At 43.0% G+C, this 24,157-nt stretch overlaps 1 protein-coding gene across 1 annotated transcript in view; it reads left to right on the plus strand.

Moving 5' to 3' along the window:
* Nucleotides 1-24,157, plus strand: part of DNER (delta/notch like EGF repeat containing) — a 171,572-nt gene that overhangs the window by 29,759 nt on the left and 117,656 nt on the right. Inside the window, exon 4 of the mRNA XM_035006941.1 lies at nucleotides 4,476-4,621. Coding sequence (XP_034862832.1) covers nucleotides 4,476-4,621 — 146 coding nt within the window. The remainder of the gene's footprint in view (nucleotides 1-4,475; nucleotides 4,622-24,157) is intronic.

The following is a 24,157-nucleotide window of genomic DNA, read 5'->3' on the forward strand; positions in this document are numbered from 1 at the left end:
GTGACCTCCTCATCCATGGGACACATGTCCTCCTCATCCGTGGGACAATGATCTCCTCCTTCCTGTGACATATGACCTCCTCGGCTCTCTTTGCTGGCTGTTTCTCAGCCTTTGGAGCCCACCCTAAAAGCAGCCTCTTACTTAGAGCTGGATAAGCATCTGCTGAACACTGAACGAATGAGCTCAGCTTCCCTCTGTCCCCATGCTGCTGTCCGTCCCACCCACGCCACCGTGCCAGTTTACTCACTGGAGCGCACGATCTGTCCATGTAAAGTGACTCAATATTTTTGCCTCATAGTCAGAATCATAGACTTGGACTGTACACAACGATGATTTAAATGTATGTTTATTCATGAACATTTTCAAAGAACTCTAGTCTTACATTTGTTGTGGTTGGAATGAAGAATATATTTTCTCATGAGAATGAGAGGGTGAGAAAATGTGACCAGAGGTGGGAGAGCCCCTGAAACTTTGGATGGAGAGCCTCCGTCTTCTTTCTCCATTTCTGCTTTCTTTGTGTTCCTGTGTTAGTGTCTCTTTTCCTGGGATCTCATCCATTTTCTGTCTCACGCTTTGTTGTTCCTATTCAGTCTTCCTTCCTCCTTCCCTCCTTCCTCCTTTCTTTCTAAATCTCCTCCCTCCTTGCCTCCTTCCCCTCCTTCTCCCTTCTTTATAAATCTCATCTTGCTCTTTCCCTTGCTTGTTGTTAATTTAAACCAGACTTTAGCTGGAGTGCCGCCATGGCCTGCTGTGTGGGAGCAGTTCTGTAGTTTTTGGAAGGACCGTAGAAGATGCCCATGTCGACAAAAGCCCATTCTGAGGCAGCTCTAGAAACAGAACTGGAGTGTCCTCCTCGTTCCTACTTTGTCAGTTTTTGTCTCCAGTTGATTAGTTGGTCTATGGATCTTAGAATTCTGAATATGAGGACAAACTTTTCTATGTAGGTCTGTATCAAGAATTATGCTGTGTATATTGATTTCCTGTTATTAAGGAAGAGAAAAAGTAGTGACCATTTGCTCTGGATTTCTTGTAAGTGTGTTAGAAGTGCCCATCAGTTTGAGTGCTGTGTTAAAGAAACCACACTGGCTTTTCAACAACTTTCAAATGATTACTTACAAAGCCATAAAGAAATTCTTTTTAAAAAAATGAGTTCTATTTCATTTCAGATTCTTCCTGCTGCCCCTTTGTAAAGGGTGCAGTTCCTGCTCTTGGCATGTGGGATTTCCTGAGGGCTACTTTGCTCTAACCCAGCTGCAGTTTGATGAAAGTTAAATTGGACAGTATTACTTTTCATTATGAGCAGCTCCAAGCATTTTCCCTGAGACATGATCAAAGGGAGGTGCCAACAACTTACTGAAATTACTTTCTTACCTGGAAGGGGCCACCAGGCAACGTTCTCATCGTGTGAGCAGTATATTGCTGAAAATAACATGCATATCCTTTTGACTTACTTTGGGGAATTCGTTGACATAATTAGGAATTACATAGTAATATGTGACACACTGTTGCAAAGATTGATTTCTTTAATAGTTTACTAAAGCATTTTAGGGCCAAAATACTCATAGTCTTATGGAGCAAATAAAGCTAATATAGAAACCTTTATCAGAGTTGTCTCCAAGAACTTTAGAGACTTATGATGAGCTAGAGAGTATAAAGATTGTCTAAATAACACAGAGTCTCCTAGACTTTCAAAAATAGATGTGTAAGCCTTTCAGAGGCTCAAATGCATGCCTCTAATTCCAGGTGGTATAATATTACTTATGTTCCTTGACCAGGCCAGTGGTTCTTAACTGGAAACAATGTTTGAATTGCTTAGGGGGTCTTTTAAAAACACGCCTGCCAAAGGCCCATCCCAAACCATTGCTTCCAAAGCACTTGTGTTGGAGCCTGGCAGTATGTACTTGGAAAAAGCCCCTGCGAAATTATGAAGCTTCTGGTTTCAAAACTGGTTAAGGATCACTGCTCTTGACTCAGTTGGGTGCAATAGAAACAAAGAGTGTGCCATCTTTGTAATCTGGGAATCTAAGTGAGTGCCTGGTTTGTAGATGTGAGATCAGTAAATGTTCATTGAGGAAATGGAAGCAAATTATCTAGAAAACTATACTATGCATATTTTTAACTACCCATTCATTTGAATTACTACTGGCTAAGTAAATTTAATAGTTGAATAGAATTTTTAAAATAACCTTCAGAGGGAGGCCTCTTCTATGGAATTACATAGCATTTTGTGATCTAAATGCTTAGTAAGTAGGCAGGTGATACAGTTTTTAACAATAATTTAATATGAAACTGGAGAACAAAGCAAAGACACAAAAAGACACCTTTATAAATTCTGATATCTGATTTTACCTCCATTATTTTACGTGTAAAAATATCTTTTAGAATAAGAAATCTGGTAGCATCCCACCATTGTTCCAGGCTCCATTTTTCTATCATGGTTAATCATAAATTGATAAGCAACTATTTTTTAGTAAACAGGAATTTATGCATTCGAGTGATTGCTTTTTTTAAAGTCGACATGTTGGATGACAGGACATTTTGGAAAGTCCTCCCAGGGAATTATCTTTGCTGCTTTGGCCATATATGTACCCGTCTCTTGCCTTCCTACCAACCACTTCTCGAAGACTTGTCCCTTGCCATTAAGGAAGCTTCAGTAAAGGTGGGAAGATAAGAGAGCATCTGAGACAGAGAATAACCAGGGACCTGTACACGAGAGTGTGTCCTCGGGCACAGGTGGACATGGCAGAGCTTGGAGTGGGGGTGGAATGTTGAGGAAAAGCTCAGGAGTAAGGTGAGATCCAAGCTATAATGTTGGGAGAGGAGGGGTACTCCAGGCAACCGTTTACAGAGTTGGGGTGAGCCAGGCATGAGTGAAGGCAGCTGGGAGGTGGCGTGAGGCGTCTCCAGAGTGCAGAGCCATGACAGAGGAAGTATAAAACTCTAAAGAGGACGTGCCTTCGCTGGAGCCATGCTTTCCTTCTGTCCCAAAGCCAACGAATGATCAAGTTTTCAGTAGGAAATCTTAGGAAGAAAGCAATTGGCTCTCTGTGGGTGTAAAATACCACTGCTTGTGAGACTTGCAGTACCTGTCTTTACCGAGGCACCAAGAGACATTCGTCTCCTGATTACAAATTGAAGTTGAAGGGTGTCTCCTCTGCATTGTGACTTGCTTTAGCATCCATCATAACCTTAAAGCTTGTGGATTGAATTAAATCTTATATTGCTGTTTCGAATCTGTCATCTACCTATTAAAAACAACCCTGGCATTAATGTAATACTTGACACTTTGCAGATTCCTGATCTCTGGGTGCTCCTCAGGCCATGAGGAGGAGGGTGACCGTTTTGTCCCATTATTTGAAACAGTCTCACTTTATGCCTGTGTCCACTTGCAATCATAAAAGCACTCCCATTTTGATTGGAAAAGAGTCCTAGTTTTGAGGATAAATTCTATGGTCACCCTATTTTGCGGTTATTTTCCTTCTCTAACACAAGAGAAAATTGGGGCTCAGAGAGGCATGGATGTCTAGAATCACTTTCACCACCTTGTCTTAAGCATCTTTTATGGGGAATGCGGGAGTCTGTCTCCTGGATAATAGATATGTTAATTATAGGTTGTTCATTTAAAAATGAAAAAATATACATAAATAAATGGATATTCTTGTTAGAAAAAAGAGACACTCTCTTAGTGAAATAATTATATTATTGATGCAAGATACAGTATTATTTCTTCATTTCAGTTGGAGGGTATGTTTTTTTCCACATTTATTGTTACTCCTACGTACAAGTAGCTGCCCTAGTTGCAGGATCATTTGGTGGTAAATATGACACATCAGTGATAGTTCAATCAATCTTCCACTATGATTGGCCCTGTTTTATTAGATAGTTAAATCACATAACTTAATTGATACCATGCAGTCAGACTGATGATGCAGTATGCTATTTATCAGTAAGCCCATCATTGAATGTGTTCCTGTTCTGCTTACCCACCTGTCAGGACACTGAGAGCCACTCAGGCAGGCTGGTACGGGGGGTGGCCTCGGGAGATATTTAGTGCTTGTCACTATCCAAAGTAGCCAGGAGGAGGAAGAGTCAGGAGGGGTGAGCAGGTGGCCCCCTGGGAGAAGATGGGCTCAAAACCAGTAAATTCTAAGATGCTAATGCGGGGATGGAATTGAGAGACAAAATGGCCCCCAGAAGAGATGCGCAGTAACAGAACAACAGCATCTACTGCGATGACTGAGGGCCTGGTCTCCTCTTCCTTGGGCCTTAGATATTTGTCATGACGCTTGGCCTTTCTTGAAAGGCCAGAGGTCTGAATGGCCACTAGTCACATGCTTTATTTCTTTGCCTAATATTACATTTTGTTTTATTCATCAGACTTGAATGCTGCAGAAAATAAACTCATAGTCTTGTAGAAAGAATGTTGGTGAAGTTTTACTTTATATTTCCTATTGTCTCCCCCCCCTTTTTTTTAGGTTTTGTGAATGATTCTGTTACTAAATCTATTGTGGCTTTGCGCCTAACTCTGGTGGTGAAGGTCAGCACCTGTGTGCTGGGGGAGAGCCATGCAAATGACATGGAGTGTTCTGGAAAAGGAAAATGTACCACGAAGCCATCAGAGGTAAGGGGATACCTGGGAGCTTTTAAAAGCTGTATTTACGTAAATATGTATCTCTATCTGTATATCAATACCTATCAATATCTATCTATGCCTATCTATCAAGAACGAAAGGGGAGAGAACAAGTGCATTTGCTGAAAAAGCCCTTCAAATTTCTGGTTTCAATTATACATTAGTGTGCAGCCTATGGACACCCAATTTCTGTATAACTTTTAAAGTAATGATAATAAGTCTGTGCAGTGCGAGATTTTGTTTTGGTGTAAAGTAGAGATGCTTTGAGAAAAAATAGTCATTTTATCTGGTGGTGGCAGAATCAAGATCAATGTCCGACAGAAAAGGTAAGCGGAGGCCTTCATTTCCCAGTCATTACATCATCCTCTCCTCAGACTGCGTTTCCCTTGTGCTGATAACAGAAGCAAGAGGGAAGGATGAGAAGGAACAGAGAAGAGGCTGGGTCGAGAAGGCTGACATTATTTTTGACCTCTGCGGACCAGTGTCATCAATGCTATGGCGGGCCCAAGTCCTGTGCCCCTTCTTCTTTAGGGCTCAGGTCACATGAGCCTGGGGCAGGGGCAGGGACAGGGTAAGCTCCTCCTCCTGTTCTCTGCTGAGTGACAGAAGTCTGAGAGGCAGACCAGTAGGGGACTCTGGCCACTGAGACCCACTCCCCCCGGTGGAGGGCTCCATTGAAACAGCTTTTGCAGGTGGACTTGGGCTCCACCCAGCATCCCAGGAGAGGGAGACTCACCCCTTACAAGGGGGCCTGTTCTGTTAGAGCACAGGCCTCCTTGACCCTCTCCCTGTTCTGCACATTTGTCCACTGGAGTTCGTGCAAAGTGAAGTGGGTCCCCCAAGTCCCAAAAGAGCATAGTTTGTTTCAGACCAATTTTTTAAAAAATTTTATTTATTTATTTGAGAGAGAGAGACAGCACACAGGAGCAGGGACAGAGAGAGAGGGAAAAGCAAACTCCCCTGCTGAGCAGGGAGCCAGACATGGGGCTCGGTCCCAGAACCCCGAGATCATGACTTGAGCCAAAGGCAGATGCTTAACTGACTGAGCCACCCAGGTGCCCCAGTTTTAGACCAATCTGAAGGGTAGCACAGGTGAACTTTCTTTGGTAAAGCTTCCTTATGGTAATGTCAGTGCCTCTGGTTATAATGGTGTGAACTTGGTGCAGTGGGGAGGGGGGCAACGGTCGGAGAGGTGTTGGAAGATGCTTTCAAGTGTTGCTCAGGTCATCCTGGAAAACCCATGATTTTGATGTGTTAAGTGTACAATTTGCGGTGGGGTAAATATACCGTTTTCTGGTGAGATATCCTCTGCAGGGGGCAAAATGCCCGAAGAGAGTAGTGGAACAAGAATTTCTGCTAAATCTTTGAAAAGGAACACGAATGTAAACCAAACCCAGAATGAAACCCCCAGGGCAGGGGATGGTGCCTGGCATGAAGCCAGAGGCAGAGCCTGGGACTTCTTTTACAAAGCCAAGCCTGTCCTGTGAATACGGTTTTCTTCCAGCTTGGCCAGCTTGGACAATTTTCTCTCTTTCCTGAGGGAAAGCTTCATTTATCAATTTACTTTATGGGGGAAAAAGAAGTAAAGTATATTGAGTGTTCTGCTTTGACAGTCAAGGCTGAGGAGGGTATAGAACCTGAGAGAAGATGAGGAAGCAGTGGGGGAGCTTATTTGATAAGGATGTTCCCGAAGAGAGGAAGCATGCAAGCCCGAGGAAAGACAACCATCCCAGCTGGAAGAGCATCAGACCTTCCAAGTGCGAAGAGGAGACACACCGGTGTTCCCCAAATTCATCCTTATTATTCCCAGTGAACACTTCTGGGGCCTGATTAGCCCTGAGAAAGACAAGAGTGGTGGAAGAGAAATTACTGAAACAAGGAAGGGAGGGCTGTTCTTGGAATTTGGGACTGACACAGTGGTTGTTCCCTTGTGTGCTTTCTCTTACAATGGATGACCCATCTGGGGAAATTTTTAGCCATACAGCAGTCACCATGATTTGTTTTTTGTTTGTTTGTTTGTTTTTAAAGTTTTATTTATTTATTTGACAGAGAGAGACACAGCGAGAGGGGGAACACAAGCAGGGGGAGTGGAGAGGGAAAAGCAGGCTTCCCGCTGAGCACGGAGCCCGACGCGGGGCTCGATCCCAGGACCCCGGGACCATGATCCGAGCCGAAGGCAGACGCTTAACAACTGAGCCACCCGGGCACCCCTTTGTTTGTTTTTTTGAGACAGAGAGAGGGAGAGAATGCATGCATGTGTGGTGGGGAGGGGCAGAGGGAGAGGAAGAGAGAGAATCTTAAGCAGGCTCTAAGCTGTGAATGGGAGGACTGGTTTCCAGATGGTTCTCTCCAACATGGGGCTCGATCTCACAACCCTGAGATCATGACCTGAGCCAAAACCAAGAGTTGGACTCTCAACCAGCTGAGCGACCCAGGCACCCCCACCATGTTTTCTTAAAACATGCACGTCGCTGGCTTACACCCCTCCTCTGCATGGGTGTCATCTGCATGGCAACTCTTGCTAAGAGGCTCTGCCTGGTGGTATAGAATTAACTCATTGAAAAGGCAGTTGAAGCATTTAGCACCTAGCAGGTAACTTGGCAAACCTTGCCAAAGTGCTTTGTTTTTCGTGCAAAAAGGACTCAAAAGCCTTCCTGAAGAATCCATGCTAAATTTAGCAGGTCATTTTAGAGGAGGTACAGCTTCATTGTGGGTACCAGCTCTTTTGAAGAGCTCTGAGTGCCCCGCCACCCCCTTTTCCCCTGACCCCCCATACCACACAGGTGTGCAAAGCCTCTGTTGTTGCTTCTCTCAAAGCCTGCATTTACCTTTAGTGAACTGAAGGAAATTGTGGCCAGTCGTCTTAACCTGAGCCACTCTAATTACACCCGGTGATGCTAAGCAAATGACTAGGCTGGAATTACCATGGCCATTTATAGACTTGCAACATTGTTATCTTGGAGAGAACCATCTGGAAGCCAGTCCTCCCATTCACAAAAACATGGCAGGAGTTGCACTACCAATGGCAGGATTAGGAATGGAAAGTTGGCTCTTCTTTTTTGAGTCTACGTGACTTCCCGGGGCTTTTTGTGATTGTTGTCATGGCTGTCGTGGTGACTTGAAAATAGTTCGCTGGCCATAAAAGACTGTTGCTATCAGGTTTCCTTCTTTGTATGGTTTCCTAAACTTAGAAGTTATATAGTCCAGTCTTCCACCCAATGCAAGAATCCTCTCTGTAGTACAAAACAAAAAGAACTCTACTTGGTGGTTTAATGTGATTGTTTCTAATCACTTTTATATCTTTTTATTAGATCATCCATCAAAATAAGAGCAATTCTCTGATTCCCATACTACTCTCATTTGGTAATGGAGCTTTTTTCTGGCAGATGTACTTTGGCCAGAGGCGATTTCACAATTCCAAGCTGATGGGTGGTCTGCAGTAAAGCTCTAGCTTGCCACTCTTAGATAGCACTCCATCCTCAGAAAGTTTTTTTTTTTTTTTTTTTTCTTTTTTTATTTTAGAGAGAACGAGAGAGAGCATGTGCAAGTGGGGGGTGGGCAGACGGAGATGGAGAGAGAGAGGGAGAGAAGCAGACTCCCCACTGAGCATGGAGTCTGATGTGGGGCTCGATCCCATGACCCTGAGATCTTGACCTGAGCTAAAATCAAGAGTTAGATGCTAAACCTCCTGAGCCATCCAGTCTTTTTATATGTTTACTGTAACACGGTAAGGAGCTCTCTGTTTTTGAAAACTGCTTTTGTTACAAGGATTGATTCTGATCTTTTATTCTTATAAAAAAAACCAATTGACTGTGGTCACTGCTTCTCTTTGAACTCTGTCACCAAGTTTGGCTGCTGTCTATTTGGTAGTTCCCTAAATATATTAAAGGTAAGTGTCCAGGCTCTTCGCTGGCATGGGCCTTAAGCTTTCTTAGATCCACTTAGGTTTCATGGACCCTGTCTCTCAAGTGCAAGGGTTGTATATTAGGATTCTCAGAGGAACAGAACCAACAGGATATATATATATATATTTTATCCTATCCTCTATATATGAATTAAGGAGATTTATTTTAAGGAATCAGCTCATTGTAACTCCACTCATTGTGGAGTCTTGGTGAATCCAAAGTCTGACTGGGAGGCCAGTGAGTTGGAAACTCAGGAAAGAGATGCAGCTCTGGTGCAAAGGGGTCTGCTGGTGAACAAGGAAGAGCTGATGTTGGCGATGAAATCTGCAGGCCGTCTGCTGCAGAGTTCTCTCTTGCTCAGGGGAGGTCAGCTTCTCATTCTCGTCAGGCCTTCAACTGATTGGATGAGGCCCACCCTCTGAGGGTAAACTGCTTTCCTCAAAGTCCACCGATTTAAATGTAAGTCTCATCCAAAAACACCCTCACAGAAACATCCAGAATATTATTTGACCAAATATCTAGGCACCATGGCTCAGCCAAGTTGACACATAAAATTCATCATCACAAGATTCTATTTTTTCTCAGATTCACTGTTGCCTCCTTTCTGCCCAATTGTGTCGTTCCTTGCCCACAAAGTTAAAGGAATAGTTTTAAAGTTTTAGTTTGCCTAAGATTTGCTTGAGGCACTGACAAAAAGGTCATATTCCAAGCTCCTCAATCAGATTATGATGCCTTTCATTGGCCAGCCAGGTGATTTGGTGAAAGTAGATTATGGAATATCATTCTGGAAGTAGAGTCTCAGGAGCAGAGCTTACCATCTCCCTACTTTTGCTGATTCCCTAAAGCAAATATACAACATCTTTTTATTTAAGGATTTCATTGTTCATAATGCTAAGGTCACATGGAATTAATAAAGAGAAATGCTGATAGGTGATATAATAGTTCAATACTTATCTCAAAGCATTCCTATGTGTTGGCCCTGGTCTGTATTGATAAGTAAGTGGGGTCAGGTCTCCATTCTTAGGAGGTTCCTTAGGATTCTCTCTAGCTCTTGCATTGGGAATCTATCATCCTGAGGCTGTTTGAATTGGATACTGGAGCTACCTACTCAGACTTTGTTTTGAGAGATAAATGATTTGGCATCATGTCTGAGAGCCATTCCCAAGCCCTTCTGGAGGCTGTGGCTTAATTCTGTCTCCAGATGTCAGCCTGTCCATGAGAAGAGCACTAGCATGTTGGGCTCCTGAAAGTTCCCAACCTTCTGTTACCTCCCTCCCTACTCTTGGAAGTCGAAGGCTCAAGCTCCAGGAAGTCCTAGTGTTTTCACAGCTGAGTTCTTCTGGTTAGGGTTGGTTTATTAGAAATAAGTCACTGACCTTAACTGGCTGCTTTGTCCCTGGCTTGATGACATCCTCTGTCCTTGTTCTAGAGCCCATGTGGCCTGGGTAGGAGACACTATTCTTCCAGGAGTCTGTCTGCCTTATATATATATTTTTTTTTCGTATTTCCAAGGATGTGTCTCTTTATTAGGGCTTCCAACAAGTTCCCATTTCTGAAGTTCGCTTATTTCAGATCATTCCCAGGGCAAAGTGAGTAGCCTGCCCTGAGCTGCATGCATGAACGTCCTTTCCAGCTTGAACCTCAGCTCCCCTCACTATCCGTGCATCCCCCTGCTTCCTCCTTCAGCTCCCTGTGGTTTTGCTCATGCTGTTCCCTCCATCTGGCATGCTTAGCTGCTGCACCACCCCTACTCCAGCCCTCTGCCTCCTGCCCTCCCACCTTCCTAACTATATTTCAGGCTCAGCCCCAAACCTTCCTTCTGACATTTGTCCCTACCCCCTGCAGCAAGCTCCCTCTCTCAAGCCTGGCAACATTTTAGTTTTCTTTTCTTTTTTTTTTTTTTTTTTTTAAGATTTTATTTATTTACTTGACAGAGAGAGGGAACACAAGCAGGGGGAGTGGGAGAGGGAGAAGCGGGCCCCCCGCAGAGCAGGGAGCCCGATGCGGGACTCGATCCCAGGACGTTGGGATCATGACGTGAGCCGAAGGCAGACGCCCAATAACTGAGCCACCCAGGTGCCCCGACACTTTAGTTTTCTAATGAGACACTTGACTTTTGATTTATGCTTGTATTTCTTTATGTGCGTTATTATTTGCATGCACTTCTCTGCAGAGTTATTACCTGTCCTGTGCCTGGTCCTGCCCCAGGTGTTGGTGAGTACACATTCAGTCAGCTAAGACGTGGCCTCTGAGGAGGAGTTGGACGGTTGTGGGGTGGGGTGCTGGATGAATCATGGATCAGAGCACAGGGCCATGTGTGCCATGGGAGGGATCTGCAGGTGCCTTTTGGAGGCTCAGAGAAATACCTGACTCAGATATGGGATCACAGGGAGCTTCCCAGTGGAGTCTCAGATGGTGAGTTCCTTGCTGTTAGAGCCTATTTGGTTCCTTCTGTATCCATTGTAACAACTCAGCAGGGGGCTTTCTGCATAAGACATGCTCAAAAACTGCCAAAATAAATAAAAGAACAAGAATATGATGGAAAATCAAATCTCTGAGTTTCGAGTTAGATGTTATAATTTGAATTATATGTTTGGTTATGGGAGCATGGGAAGGACATGGTGAATTTGGTTTCATAAACTAATAAGTTGGAAAACAGTCTCTGATCTAAAGCCATCCCACGGACAGTGTGACCCAGAATGTTGTAGTAACCCCTTAGGGATATTTTGAGCAATGTTGCCAATCCTTTTCCTCTCATTTCAAAAAGAAATAGGTCAGAATAATTTGAACCAATGGGCTCTTTGATGCCATCCTCCTGTTGGTTGGAAACTGTGAACGAACGCCTCTTTAGGTTAGGAAGTAGCACCGTGCCAGAGGGCAGGAGTAGATGTCGTATTCTTTCATTCATCACTTCTCCAAGAGCTCATTTTTCCACCGTCATCAGTGTAAGTGCAAAGGCCCTAGTGAGGCTTTGCAAAAAGCCTGGGACCTGGTAGGGTTCTGAGAAAGAAATGGGGTGAGGGATTGGGTAGACCAGGAAGCCCATCAAAGAATCAGAGGAAGGGCGTTCGCTGTATCTTCCTCGGCATCGAAATAGCAGTTGGCAAGCAAGACGTAGAGCTGCTTTCTGCTCGTTCTGTTCAGTGTGCGGCGGGGTTAGGTCCCCATGGGCTGCCTGCACCGTGGGGGCACCTCTCCTGTAAGTAGGGAACGAAACACAGCAGGAGAGGGTCAGAGAGGAGCAGTGGATGGAAACTACTTGATGAAGCAGTGGTTAGTAGCGTTACAGAGAAAAGAGACAACTTTATTCTAAGAAATTGTTCTAAGGAGGCGGGGCTTTTTCTTGACTGAATAAAGAGCTTCTTGACAATGCTCATTAAACATTTTTGAGCTGGAGAATAGATGCTTTGGACTTAATGTCACAATGAGGGTGCCTGAGATACCTTTATTTGCTAATAAGGGACGGGTGATCTGTCCTGCAGATTTTCCTTGCAGAAACTGCATTGTGGACCTCTGACAGAGAAAGTACTTTTATGGATAATAAAAATAGAATAATAATTATTAGAAACACATTAAGCACAGAGATCATAAAAGTGAGTGCATCCCAGTTGTTACGTTTTTAGTGGTCAAGGATAAGCCTGTTGAGAATTTCATTGACTCATGTCTGAATTATAATTCTTGGTACTAATGTAATTAAAAAGCTTTCATGTTATAAAACAGAGGATGATCCTATTATTGCTTACACAAAAACAGGACAGTGTATTTGAGTCTACTTTAAATGATTTAAAGAAATAATTGTAAATTTATGTCCCAAAGGATAGATGTTTCGTCATGGTTCTATTTGGTGTTAGCATTTTCCAGAAGGTTGAAATGTATCTCCTCCTCCTAGCAGACAGTTGTAGAGGCCTTGTTGTTGGCATCCCAAATATATTAGGGTGAGGATTATATCACTGGTGACATTTCCAGGGTCAAAGAATTGAGAGTGGAGGTGATTTTTCTTTTTAAAGATTTTATTTATTTGAGAGAGAGAGAGCATGTATGAGCAGGAAGGGAAGAGCAGAGGGAGAGGGAGAAGCAGACTCCCCACTGAGCAGGGAGCCCGATGCAGGACTTGATCCCAGGACCCTGGGATCATGACCTAAGCCAAAGGCATACATCATACAGGGGACTAAGCTCTCTGGGACTCTCTTCTTCTAGATCCAACTTTGAGAAAATCAGAATACAGGTGAACCCAGGAAAGCAAGGAAAGAGAAAATCCCTATAGGTGTGGCCTGCGACCCTTTACATATAGCCTGGGCACTGTTCTTTGTTTTAGATTACTTCCCTCCCAACCCCAGTTTTATTGAGATACACTTGACATATAACATTGCATTAGTTTTAGGAGTACAATGTAATGATTTGATATAGGTGTATGTTGTGAAATAATCACCCTGGTAAGTTTAGTTACCATCCATCACCTCACTTAGTTACAAATTTTTTTACTCCTGATGAGAACTTTTAAGATCTACTTTTAATATACAATACTGTATTAACTATAGTCATCATGCAGTAATTAGATCCACAGGAATTATAAACTTCTGATTGTATGATTGTACGATAAATAAGTTCCCGGAACAGGTGTTTTTCTCAGCCCCCGAGTTTTGCACTCTGTGGGTTACAACTCTTGGTCTTTACCAAGAGGAGAGATACTAATTTCATAACTCTGTATTGGAGACAGATAACTAGCATTCTTCGATTTTAGTTGATAACTTGTAGAACACAAAAAGAAGGCTCTGGCTAGATTTTTATGCCCGCAAGAAGAAAATCCTCACTCTGGAACTTGGTGAGCGTGCTTTCCTCTCCCTAAAACCACTCATCCTCATGTCCTACTTTACACCCCATAAGTCAGCGAGCTGCGTGTGAACCTCCAGGAACGAGGCTGCTAACCGGCTGTTTCTGGGGAGGGCATCCTGTGGGGCGGCACATTGTCACTCTTCTTTAGGGATCTGAAACCATTAGCTCTGCTTGCTCACAACAAAAGGAGTTTCTTCCACTCTTCATCTTGGATATTCATTTATTTTTTCACATTTTTTGTTCCCTCCTTTGTCAGGAGCACCTCTATGTATCAGGCACAGGGCTTCACTCTGACAAAACAAGGATGAAGGGCAGGTCCGGTCCCTGCTTTCCTGGTGTTGCAAGTCAGAAACTGGCACTGGAAATCACTGAACGTGAGCCTTGCCTGATGCCCACATCTTCCCGGACACCCCAACTACCTCACCCTCCTCAGCCTCTAATTAAATATCTAGCCAGTGCCCATTTGAGGCAGGTTGCTACTTCTTTCAGATTTTGAGGGGGTAAAAAACCCCTTTGATTGTTTCCCCACTATGGTTTTGTGTTCTGAGCAGCTGCTCTGAAGACAGTGTTAGTATAAATGGACTCATCTTCTGCCCTAAAGTCTGAGGAGATTAGAGCTTTAGTTTGATGATGAAATTTGCCCTGTTCCTTCTGTGACATCCTCTTAGGTTTTAAGAATCGCTTCTGGCTTTGCAGCTTATCCTTCTGAGTTGTGGAGTGTTAGGTGGATTCAGAATGAAAGTCCTGTGTTAGGGGTAAGTTAGTACAACTTCCCCAAAATGAAGGGACACACCAGTGGGCTCTGGGTGTGTGACTAATGTCTTTATGGCAGGCAAGAGTTGGGGGGGGGTTCCTTCATGGTATTAGTGGAGATCTCCTGGTCCTTCTGTCCAAAAATAGCTCCCTGCTGGCGCTCCTGGTGCTTTCTCTTCAGAGCTTGGCCCCATTTTCTGCCTGCCGAGTTACAGACTTGCTGGAGGATTTGTCCCCTGGGTGGGGTGTTTGTGGTTTTAGTTACAAAACAGTGTGGCTTCACCTCGCCCAGTGGTTTTTGACTTTTTGGTCTCATGGTTCCTTTATAGTCTTAGGAAATACTGAGGACCCCAAAGAGCTTTGGTTTGCTGGGTTATATCTATTGATATTTATCACATTGAATTAAAACTGAGGAATTTAAAAATATTATTTCATTTAATTAGTAAATCCATCTTTGCATGGTAACATAAATTAACACCTTTTAAGTAAAAAGTAACTATATTTTTCTTTTTTTAAAAAAAGATTTTATTATTTGTGAGAAAGAGAGCACACAGGCAGGGGGAGGGGCAGAAAGAGAAGGAGAAACAGACTCCCCACTGAGCAGGGAACCTGATGCGGGACTCAATCCCAGGACCCTGAGATCATGACCTGAGCTGAAGGCAGATGCTTAACCAACTGAGCCACCCATGCACCCCAAAAAGTAATTACATTTTTCAAAGCAGAAAGAATTTAGTGGGAAAAGAAGCACTGTTTTCATTTTAACAAATCTCTGTAATATCTGGCTTAAAGGAAGATGGCTGGATTTTTACATTTGCTTTTACATGCAGTCTGTTACAATGTGTTGTTTTGATTGAAGTGTACAAAGAAAATTTAGCCTCAACAGATAGTTGGTTGGAAAATGGAGAAGTGTTTTAATAGCTGATAATTTTGGATATTTTTCTTATAATACTTTAAAATTTGATAAATGGCAAATTCTTTTTTTTTATTTTTTTTTAAAGATTTTATTTATTTATTTGAGAGAGCGAGAATGAGAGAGAGAGAACACATGAGAGGGGATAGGGTCAGAGGACGAAGCAGACTCCCTGCCGAGCAGGGAGCCCGATGCGGGACTCGATCCCGGGACTCCAGGATCATGACCTGAGCCGAAGGCAGTCGCTTAACCAACTGAGCCACCCAGGCACCCTAAATGGCAAATTCTTAAAGGTTAATTGAATGTGGGAATTTGAAACCATATCAATGAACTCTTGTACTGTTAGCCATTCATTGATATGTCTTACATTTTGGATCTTCTACCCCTAAATAGGTTTTTATAACTTCACACATTGGTCATTTGGAAAATACTGGAGTTATACAGAGCTCTCCAAAGTTGACACATTTCATTATATGTTAACAACAAAAAAATCACATGGGTGGTTAATTTTACCACCCAGTCTCACCAGGAAAGTCTTGAAGTATTGGGAATTAATTGGTCAAGTTCATAATGGAAGATAAAAATTTCCCCAAATTCTAATTTTTCCTGAAAAGTTCAAATTTTATCCCTGGTAACAAAAACTAATGGTTGTTTTACTTGATATGACAGGGTCACTTCATTCATTTGAGAGAAAATATTTGCTGAATAGCCAAGTCTGAATAACTCTAGTTTGTCAGTCATTGTTTTGAGGAAAAAAGGTGTTCCGTGAAAAGTGAGCTAGTGCATGACTCAAACAACTGTGCTCTGTGTTTCCTTGAGGTCAGCTCCTGACCTTGGGGGGTGCAGTGGGAGTGCTTTATGCATACCTCCCATTTTGTTACAGAGAACGTCAAAAAGCTGTACACTCAAGGGTTAAAGTTTCATAAAATTTTAAATTTTATGTCTTCATCAAGGACATTCTAAGTGAAACTAGCATTTTTTGCCCTAGCAAATGCCTGATGACAGTGAAGAGGCATTGATTGCTGCCACAAAGTCTCTGCTTTGATTTGTGTGAAGGCAGGAGCAGTTTTTCTCACCTTTGCTTTGCATCTTTAGTACCAATTTCAACAGAGTGAAAAAGACACATCACATTTTAATATTATTATAAGATAGTTTTGGCCTCGTGGACCCCCTGAAAGGGTCTCAGGCCCCTCCCCTCAGATGTCCAGGAAGCCCTGCCGTGGTCCAGGTTTGGCGTTGAACCTTTCTCTTCGGACTCTCTTTACTTTCTGCACCTTTAACCTATTTTTCTGACCACCTCCAGATTGGATTTGAAAGGTCAGCTTTTCTGTCCGTGACCTTGAAAACCACTTTGTAACTTTTGTCTCTCCTCTGGGGTGATTCTCTGAATGTCTTCTTTGTAACAGCTCTAGGTCACTTTGCTGAAGGCCAATTTGACAAGTCCTCGTTTTTGTCTGCCTCTTGACCCTCACCCCCAGAGTCTCAGACCAGTTCCACCCATACCCATGCCTACCTTGAGATCAGCAGCCCGGTGCACACAGGGGTCCCCGAGGCAGAGTCCCTTCCCTTGCCTCTTTGTCCATTCTTTCTTCCCTGTCAGCCTCCGCAAAGAGCCAAATCAAAAACAAACAGAGCATTTCCTAATCCCGTTAAAAAGATTAATGAAAGCAGGCCAATGACAATCACAGAAATCTAAAGTGGTTAAAACCAACCTTTCTATTAAACATTGTTGCAAGCTCTTCAGGTAGTAACAATAACAAGAAAATGGAGCAGATTGCTTTTCAGAACATCAATCAGCCTGCTTTCCTGGGAGAAGAGGCAAGAATTTACTCCAGGATCTTGCTGTAGGAAGGACAGCGCTGGTGTGGGGAGGAAGCCGGATTATAGGCAGCAGGGAAGAGCTTGGGTAAGCAGTGTGCCTTGCCTTTTTGGTAAACTTGGCACCGAAGGGAGGGAGAGAGTGGATGGTGCTCTAAGTGGGAAATTGAATCAAAGGAAGAGTGTTTGCTTCTAGGGTAAGGATGCATCGCATTGACGTATTGACATCGGCCAGAACTAGGCAGTTAGAAGATGAGGCAGGGCGGTCCGTGGGGCATAACTAATGGATGAAGATCCTGGAGGGGATAGAATCAGGAGAGATACAGGAGGGCTTCAGAGAAGGAGAGGAAAGTGTCCTTCTCTGAGGCAAGTGACGTCAGGCACAGGGGGTGATAGAATTTTTAAAACAATTTTTTTTTTTAATTGAGATGAAATTCCTAAGATACAGAAGTAACCATTGTAAGGTCAACAATTCAGGGGGCATTTAGTCCACTTACAATGATGTGTAATTAGCACCTGTGAAAGGTGGAATGAGATGGTCATGTATGTCCAGGGGTTTAAAATGGAGCCAGGAAGCCATTAAGGAGGTGGGCCTTGTGCACATCCTCACTGTCCTCAGCGGTGGAAGCAGGAGCTTTTGAGCTGGGCCACACCGCCAATATTCCAGGGACTCAGCCTGCACGCCTGAACCCTGCTACAGTAAGAGATTTTGCTTAGCGATAACCTTAGAGACCACTTATACTCTGTTTAGATGAGTTTTCTGCCAACATCAATCAAAATTCTTTGTAAACTACATAGACGGACATTCCCTTTTGTCTTTAAAACCCCTTGACTTTTGTTCCCTGGGTGGGGGGCGGGGGGTGGGGGTGTACAATTTGGATTGCTACCAGAAATCTGTACTCTCCAAATTGCAATTCTGAGACCCCAAATAAATGCTTTTGTTTTATTTTAGCTCTGCCTCTTTTCTTGGTTGATAACACCTTTATCTAGTTTCAGGGCATTTCGTCACCCCAAAAGGAAATGTGTCCTGGTGCGACAGTCACTCCCCACTCCTGCCTCCAGCCCCTGGTGACAACCGGTCTGCCTCTCTCTCTAGGGACTTACCTATTCTCGCTATTTCATATAAACGGAATCCTACAGTCTGTGACCTTTGAGGACGGGCTTCCTTCGCTCCACATAGCATCTTCCAATTCATCCGTGTTATTCCCAGTGTCCGTACTTCCTTCCTTTCATGGTTGAATAACATTCATTGTATGGCCATGCCAGAATTTGTTTATCTGTTTACTATTGATGGACATTCAGTTTGTTTTTGGCTATTGTGGTAGTGCAGCTAAGAACACGCGTGCACGAGTATTTGAGTCTCTGTTTTCAGTTCTTCTGAGTGTCTACGTAAGGAATGGAGTCTCTGGGTCATATGGGAATTCTGTTCAGGGCAGAATCAGGTCTGAGTTACCCGCTCAATCCCGGGGTATCGTTTGCCAGCCTTGTTTATTTCCAGGGAATGTAAGGTAAATGGGTTTAGAAGAGATGGTCCCCTGATACTGCCTTGACTGCCAATTGGCCAGGAAGCTACCACCTCCAGGACAAAGGGGCAGGTCAGGCATCACCCCAACACCTGTCAGACCATCATGAGCCATCCTGTGGGTTTCTTCCTGCAGACTGTCTTTTCCTGGTCCTCTAAGAATAACCCCAGGAAAACTGGGCCAAACCTGCCTGTCTATTACTCATCAGCAACAGTGAACTCACTCTGTACTCAACTTCCTTTCCTGTAATGGGCACTGGAGGCTCAGATCAGCATTTAATGGAGCTGCCAACATTAGTCTTTCCCACGTTCACAGCAGTGGAGAATTTCTAGTTTAGTAATTCTGAAGCTAAATAGGATATTTCCGAGTCAATAAGGAGCGGAGGAGAAAGAGGGGAAGAAGGGAAGGAGCAGGCTCTCCCTGGAATCCAGCAGGTGCTCAGTAATGGACATACGGAGGGACGTTACTACAGGCCTCCAGGGGCCATCGTCGTGAAGGCAAGGACCCTCCTCTATACGATTGTACATGGTTTCCACATGATTCTGGGCAGAAAATTCAAGCTGTGTCTTAACCTTAGATAGAGGTGACTCTATGATATATGCAGGGAGATCTCATTTAGGGCTTAAATGTGGTGGGAAGGGCACGGAGGATGCTGGTGTGACAGGCTTCTGGGATGTGCAGAGGCCCTAGCAAAAGTAGAATGTTCCAGAGTTTTCCAGAATAGAAAGGTCATTAATTATGTAGGACACCAGAACCGTCATTTATACATCTTATTTTTGCAGTCACAAGATTTTGGCTGGAAACAGTGGGAAAATGAAGCACGTGAACACAGGAAATGCTGAGCAGCTTATAGAGTACCATTTATACATTCCATAAATAATGATGCATGTGTGTTTAGCTCTATATCTGTAGAAAAACTTAAAAATTTTTGCTTTTTCTCTCTTCATTGTAATTCAATAACTACTTTCCTAACTTCACTAGAATGATTTTGGTTTTTCTTTCCTACAAGCTTTTTTTTTTTTTTTTCATTTCTTTACATGCTTTCTTCATCACATTTTACCTATGTCCTTTTTCTTTGTCATTATCTGGTCTTGGTTTAATCTGGTATATATTTAAGAGCTGGTAAGCAAAGTAGCATAGGTAATCACCATCCAATGGTGTCAGTGACAGAGAGTTGAATGAAGTCGTATAAATCAAGCAAATTAACACAGGGGACATTAAAGTTCAGTAGAAACTGAAATATGGAAAGAACGACTTATATATCATGAAAATACCCCATTGAAGTGATGATGTGGCCACGTGCTGAGGAAGTCTGTAGGTGTCTGGAACGGAAAGAGAGCCTTCAGCAAGATGAATGGCAAAGGTCGTGGTTGGCTTGAACTTGGATTGGGTTAAGGGCGAGGCTGCCCCACCGGCCAAGGTCACAGACTGTGGGAACTAGTCCTGGAATCCGATCACTTCTCTCCAAGCTTGAATTATTTTCACTGATTTTTTTCAACCAAAGCTTGCTGCTCTACTTTGGGGGTTTCTTTACACATGGGAAATTTAGGGGGATTAAAAAAAGGTATTATGTTGTGATACGTAAAATCAGAAATAGCTGCCAGATTAAATGACTTTTGCCTACAGGGCTCTTTCAGGTTGCTAAAATAAATACAAATGGAATAAGAATGGGCTTCCATGTTTAGATTAGTATAATATTACACTTCCGTTTTCTACCGAAAGAACAATTCATTTTGCAGTTTAATCAAATATACTCCATTAAATGCAGCTTGGTTGAAATTCACAGGATGGAGACATCAGTTGCATTGCTGAATCCTGGTAGAAAGGATCTTCCACTGACCACGGCCCTGGGACGTGGACATTTTCTTCACCCAAATTTTTGGATGCGGATATAGAGACTCTCGGGAATTACATGATTTCAGTAAGGGCTGAAATTTCAAAATGTTATAGTACTTCCAAAGACACTCATATTCAGCTGCATTTCGATCAGTAGGGAGCATCTGAAGGCATCGTTTTTGTCATCTAGCTGGAGAGCAAATTCAAGGTGACAGCAAATACCCATGTGTTTGAGGAGAGCAGTCCCTGTACTTGGTCCAAACAAGGTCAGTGTGGACTTCCACGTTGGTCCAGACCAGGCTGATGAAGTATGAGCCTTCGTGGCTCTGTGGCAGCCGGGGACATGGAGGCGGATCAGAGGTCAAGGTCCGACTCTGGCACTTACTGAAACAGAGTTGCTTAATTCCCCAGAGCCTTATAATCACAGTAATGTGCAATTAGCACCCGTGAAAGCCAGGGGTTTTAACAGGGAGCTGGGAGGCCATTAAGGAGATGGACCTTATCCCAACGATGGGAATGATGACAGTGTTCGTGTCACCAAGCCACAGACAGTGGCCACGTCACTGAGCCGAGGCACGTGCAAGACTGGGGCTTAGCCCAGGTTCCAGATAGGTGCTGGCAAACATCCTAGTGGAATCTGACATGAGATCATTTGTGTGGAAGTGTTTTGTAAAGTCCTTTACAAATAAAAGATGGCATCTATGGTCCCCCGCCAATAAAAATGGCATTGTACCTCCATCACCAGCCTCCTTCCTGTGGTCCTTGTTGCACTTGGCCCTCCAACCCTGTTATCCTTGGAAGTTTCCGCCTCCACTCATCCTCTTTTGAACTACCCAGGAACACTTCTGGCCTGCACGGCTGACTTCAATTGACTGTAGTGGAAATCGTTTGGGGCCAGACTCATGTTTAATTTCCCTCTCAGAGTTCCAATTTTAAAGGGTAATTGTTGGGAGAAAGTGGATGCTAGAATTTCTGAATCCAAGTCACGAGCGTGTCCTCTATACACTAGCATTTTTTTTTTTTTTGGTTTTGTTTTATTTTTAAGACCTGTGCTATGACAAGAGTTGGTGCGTTGGCCACAGATAAACGGGCAGTTGGTTGTTTGCCTTACTTCTTTTTTTTTTTTTTTTTAAGATTTTATGTATTTATTTGAGACAGAGAGAATGAGAGAGAGAGAGCACATGAGAGGGGGGAGGGTCAGAGGGAGAAGCAGGCTCCCTGCCGAAAAGGGAGCCCAATGCAGGACTCAATCCAGGGACTCCAGGATCATGACCTGAGCCGAAGGCAGTCGCTTAACCAACTGAGCCACCCAGGCGCCCGTTTGTTTGCCTTACTTCTTACCCGTCGCTCTGAAGTGCGGCTTAGCTACGTGTATTTTTAATTTTGCAGTTAAAAAAATAAAATTGTTGACAAATATCACTTTTAGCCAGAAATACTCATGAATATGTACTTGTTCCCCAAAGAGAACCTTGTTAAAGGGTCTTCTAAAAAATAAGAAAAACCATGGTTATCAGCCAGTGTTAGTGAGAAGAGATAAATTTATTTTTAAATTTTTATTAGGAAGGTCTTTACTTCTGAACCGAAAATTCTTGATTTTTTAAAAAATGCTTAAAAAAAAATAAAAGAAACTTGCCATTGGTTCACTGTAGTTGCCCATGCTGTTGGATGGAAGGCAGTGGGCTGGGGGGGGGGGGGGGGGCGGTTGCTGCCCTGGTGTAAGATTCAAGGATGTCCAGGAAGGTCCTTTCATTCCCAATTTTCTTGACACACCAGCCTGGAGGGATGCTTGGAAACCTGTTATTTGAGCTTAATTCCTGTGTAATAAAGGCCTGATTTCCTATTTAAATGCAAATGTCCCTAAAATGGTATCACACTAAGGTTTTCTCTGTCATTAAAACGGGAGCAACTTCGTTTTCTAAGGGGTTGGTTTTAGTAGGAGAGAGAATCATAGATCATTCTAGGTGTTGGATATGAGAACAAGGAGCTGGGTTTGGGGAGGTGAGATTTGTTAGCAAATCTGAGCCCTGTTGTTTGGTTTTCATTTTTCCCTAGTTTAGAAACAGGGGAGGCTGGTGTCATTTGAGCCAGTCGTCTGAGACAGATGTTATGCTAAATACACAAAACTACTTTTGTTTTAGGGGAGCCTGAGAAGCTCTAGAAGCACTCATCTGTTGACATAAATGACTTGGAGCTGTATTCCATAGCAAAAGCCCATTTATGCATCCCTCAGAGAAGACAGGAATTTGGGCCAGCTAATAGAGTTGTTTTTTTTTTTTTTTTTTCCCCTTCCCAACATGAGCATCTAAAAATTATAATTAGGAAACATTGTTGAAGAGTGATTCCCACACAGGACTGTCGTGTTTGGCAGCCACATGATAAGGTGTATCGGCAGTATGCACATGAAAGAGGAAGAGAACTTAATGGTTTTTTTTTAAGATTTTATTTATTTATTAGAGAGAGAGAGAGAGAGCTCACAAGCAGGAGGTAGGGGTAGAGGGAGAAGCAGACTCCCCACCTAGCAGGGAGCCAGATGCGGGACTCAATCCCAGAACCCTGGGATTGTGACCTGACCTGAAGGTAGATGCTTAACCGACTGAGCCACCCAGGCGCCCAAGAACTTAATGTTTTTTTCCAGCACTTATATGGATCTATGCTTAGCCCAAGGACTTCCAGAGCCCACAGTCCTCTGACATGCACATTTCATCACCCTATCCCATCATTGGGGATACTGAGGCTCTGGGGATTTAAGTATGACATTTTTTTTTTTTCACCGAAGAAAGAACCTAAATCCAGTATCTTATCCTAAGAGTCATATGTGCATTAGAAAAGAAACTACCAGTGTCAAAATGGTTAAAATCTGATACATTGACTAAAAAAAATTGAAAGGAAGATATGAGCAGTGTTCATGTTCCTATATTCAAAACCTGTATGCAGACTTTTCTTTCTTACTCGGACTTGGAGGATTAAACTATACCATAGAAGAGATCCTTTCATGTGAATATTATAGATTAATAAAAATAGTTTGAAAGCAAGCAAGATTCGTCATGCCTGTGAACTTAAGTAATTCTTTTGCCACCCTAAGTTAGATATTTTGTTGAGCTTTTCCTGGAAATTATTAGAATGATTCTTTTCTAATTATCTTGGAGAAACACATTTATTAGATATAACCTGCCTTTTGTTCAGTATTAAAATGATGAAAGCAGCAAATGTTTAATGAGATAAGATTTAATTAAAATGAATGCTAGGGCCTTCCCACCTTTGCTGGTTTTACTTCAGTGTGTGTCCATGTAAATTCAATAAAGTAAGAAATGCATTCATTAGATCAGGGACTCTGAATAAAATCTTTGACAATAAAATGAAAAGATAGTTTTTTTTTTTTCCTCTCCGAATACTGAGGAAATGTTTTTAGTCAAATTCTGTGGTCTCAGAGATTATATAATTAAGACAAAACTTTTAGAGTTTAGGTTATGATACCTATTATTTTACCTATGATACATTCTTATTTCAATAGGAGAGCAAGGGGCTGATAAATTGCTTTTACCTTCCATAAGGAAGGCTGAACTGATCCCTTAGATCAGCTCTTCTGTGTTTTGCTTCTTTGTCCCCCATTTCTCTCTTGGATTGGATTTGAGCCTATCTACAAAAGTACATAAACTACACAACAACCTATAGAAGAGGAAGACAGATGGGAAGACAGGCAAAGAAGAATTATAGGTCCGATGGGAAAATAAAGCCGGGTTAGATGTACATGTACACAGGGAGACCCTCAGATGCTAAAGATTGGAAGTGGGGCACACACACTTTGGTTAGCCATGGCCCATGAATGTAATCGACCACCTATGTGAGGAGTCCAAAGGGCATGAGGAGAAACAGGGAAACAGGGAAGGGGAAGGAGAGAAGAAAGGAGAACCACACACCCGAGTGCATCTGGCAGGACACCTGTCATTA

Source organism: Mirounga leonina, unplaced genomic scaffold (genome assembly GCF_011800145.1).
Source record: "Mirounga leonina isolate KUSES-001 unplaced genomic scaffold, KU_Mleo_1.0 Mir_151, whole genome shotgun sequence".
Taxonomy (NCBI): Eukaryota; Metazoa; Chordata; class Mammalia; order Carnivora; family Phocidae; genus Mirounga; species Mirounga leonina.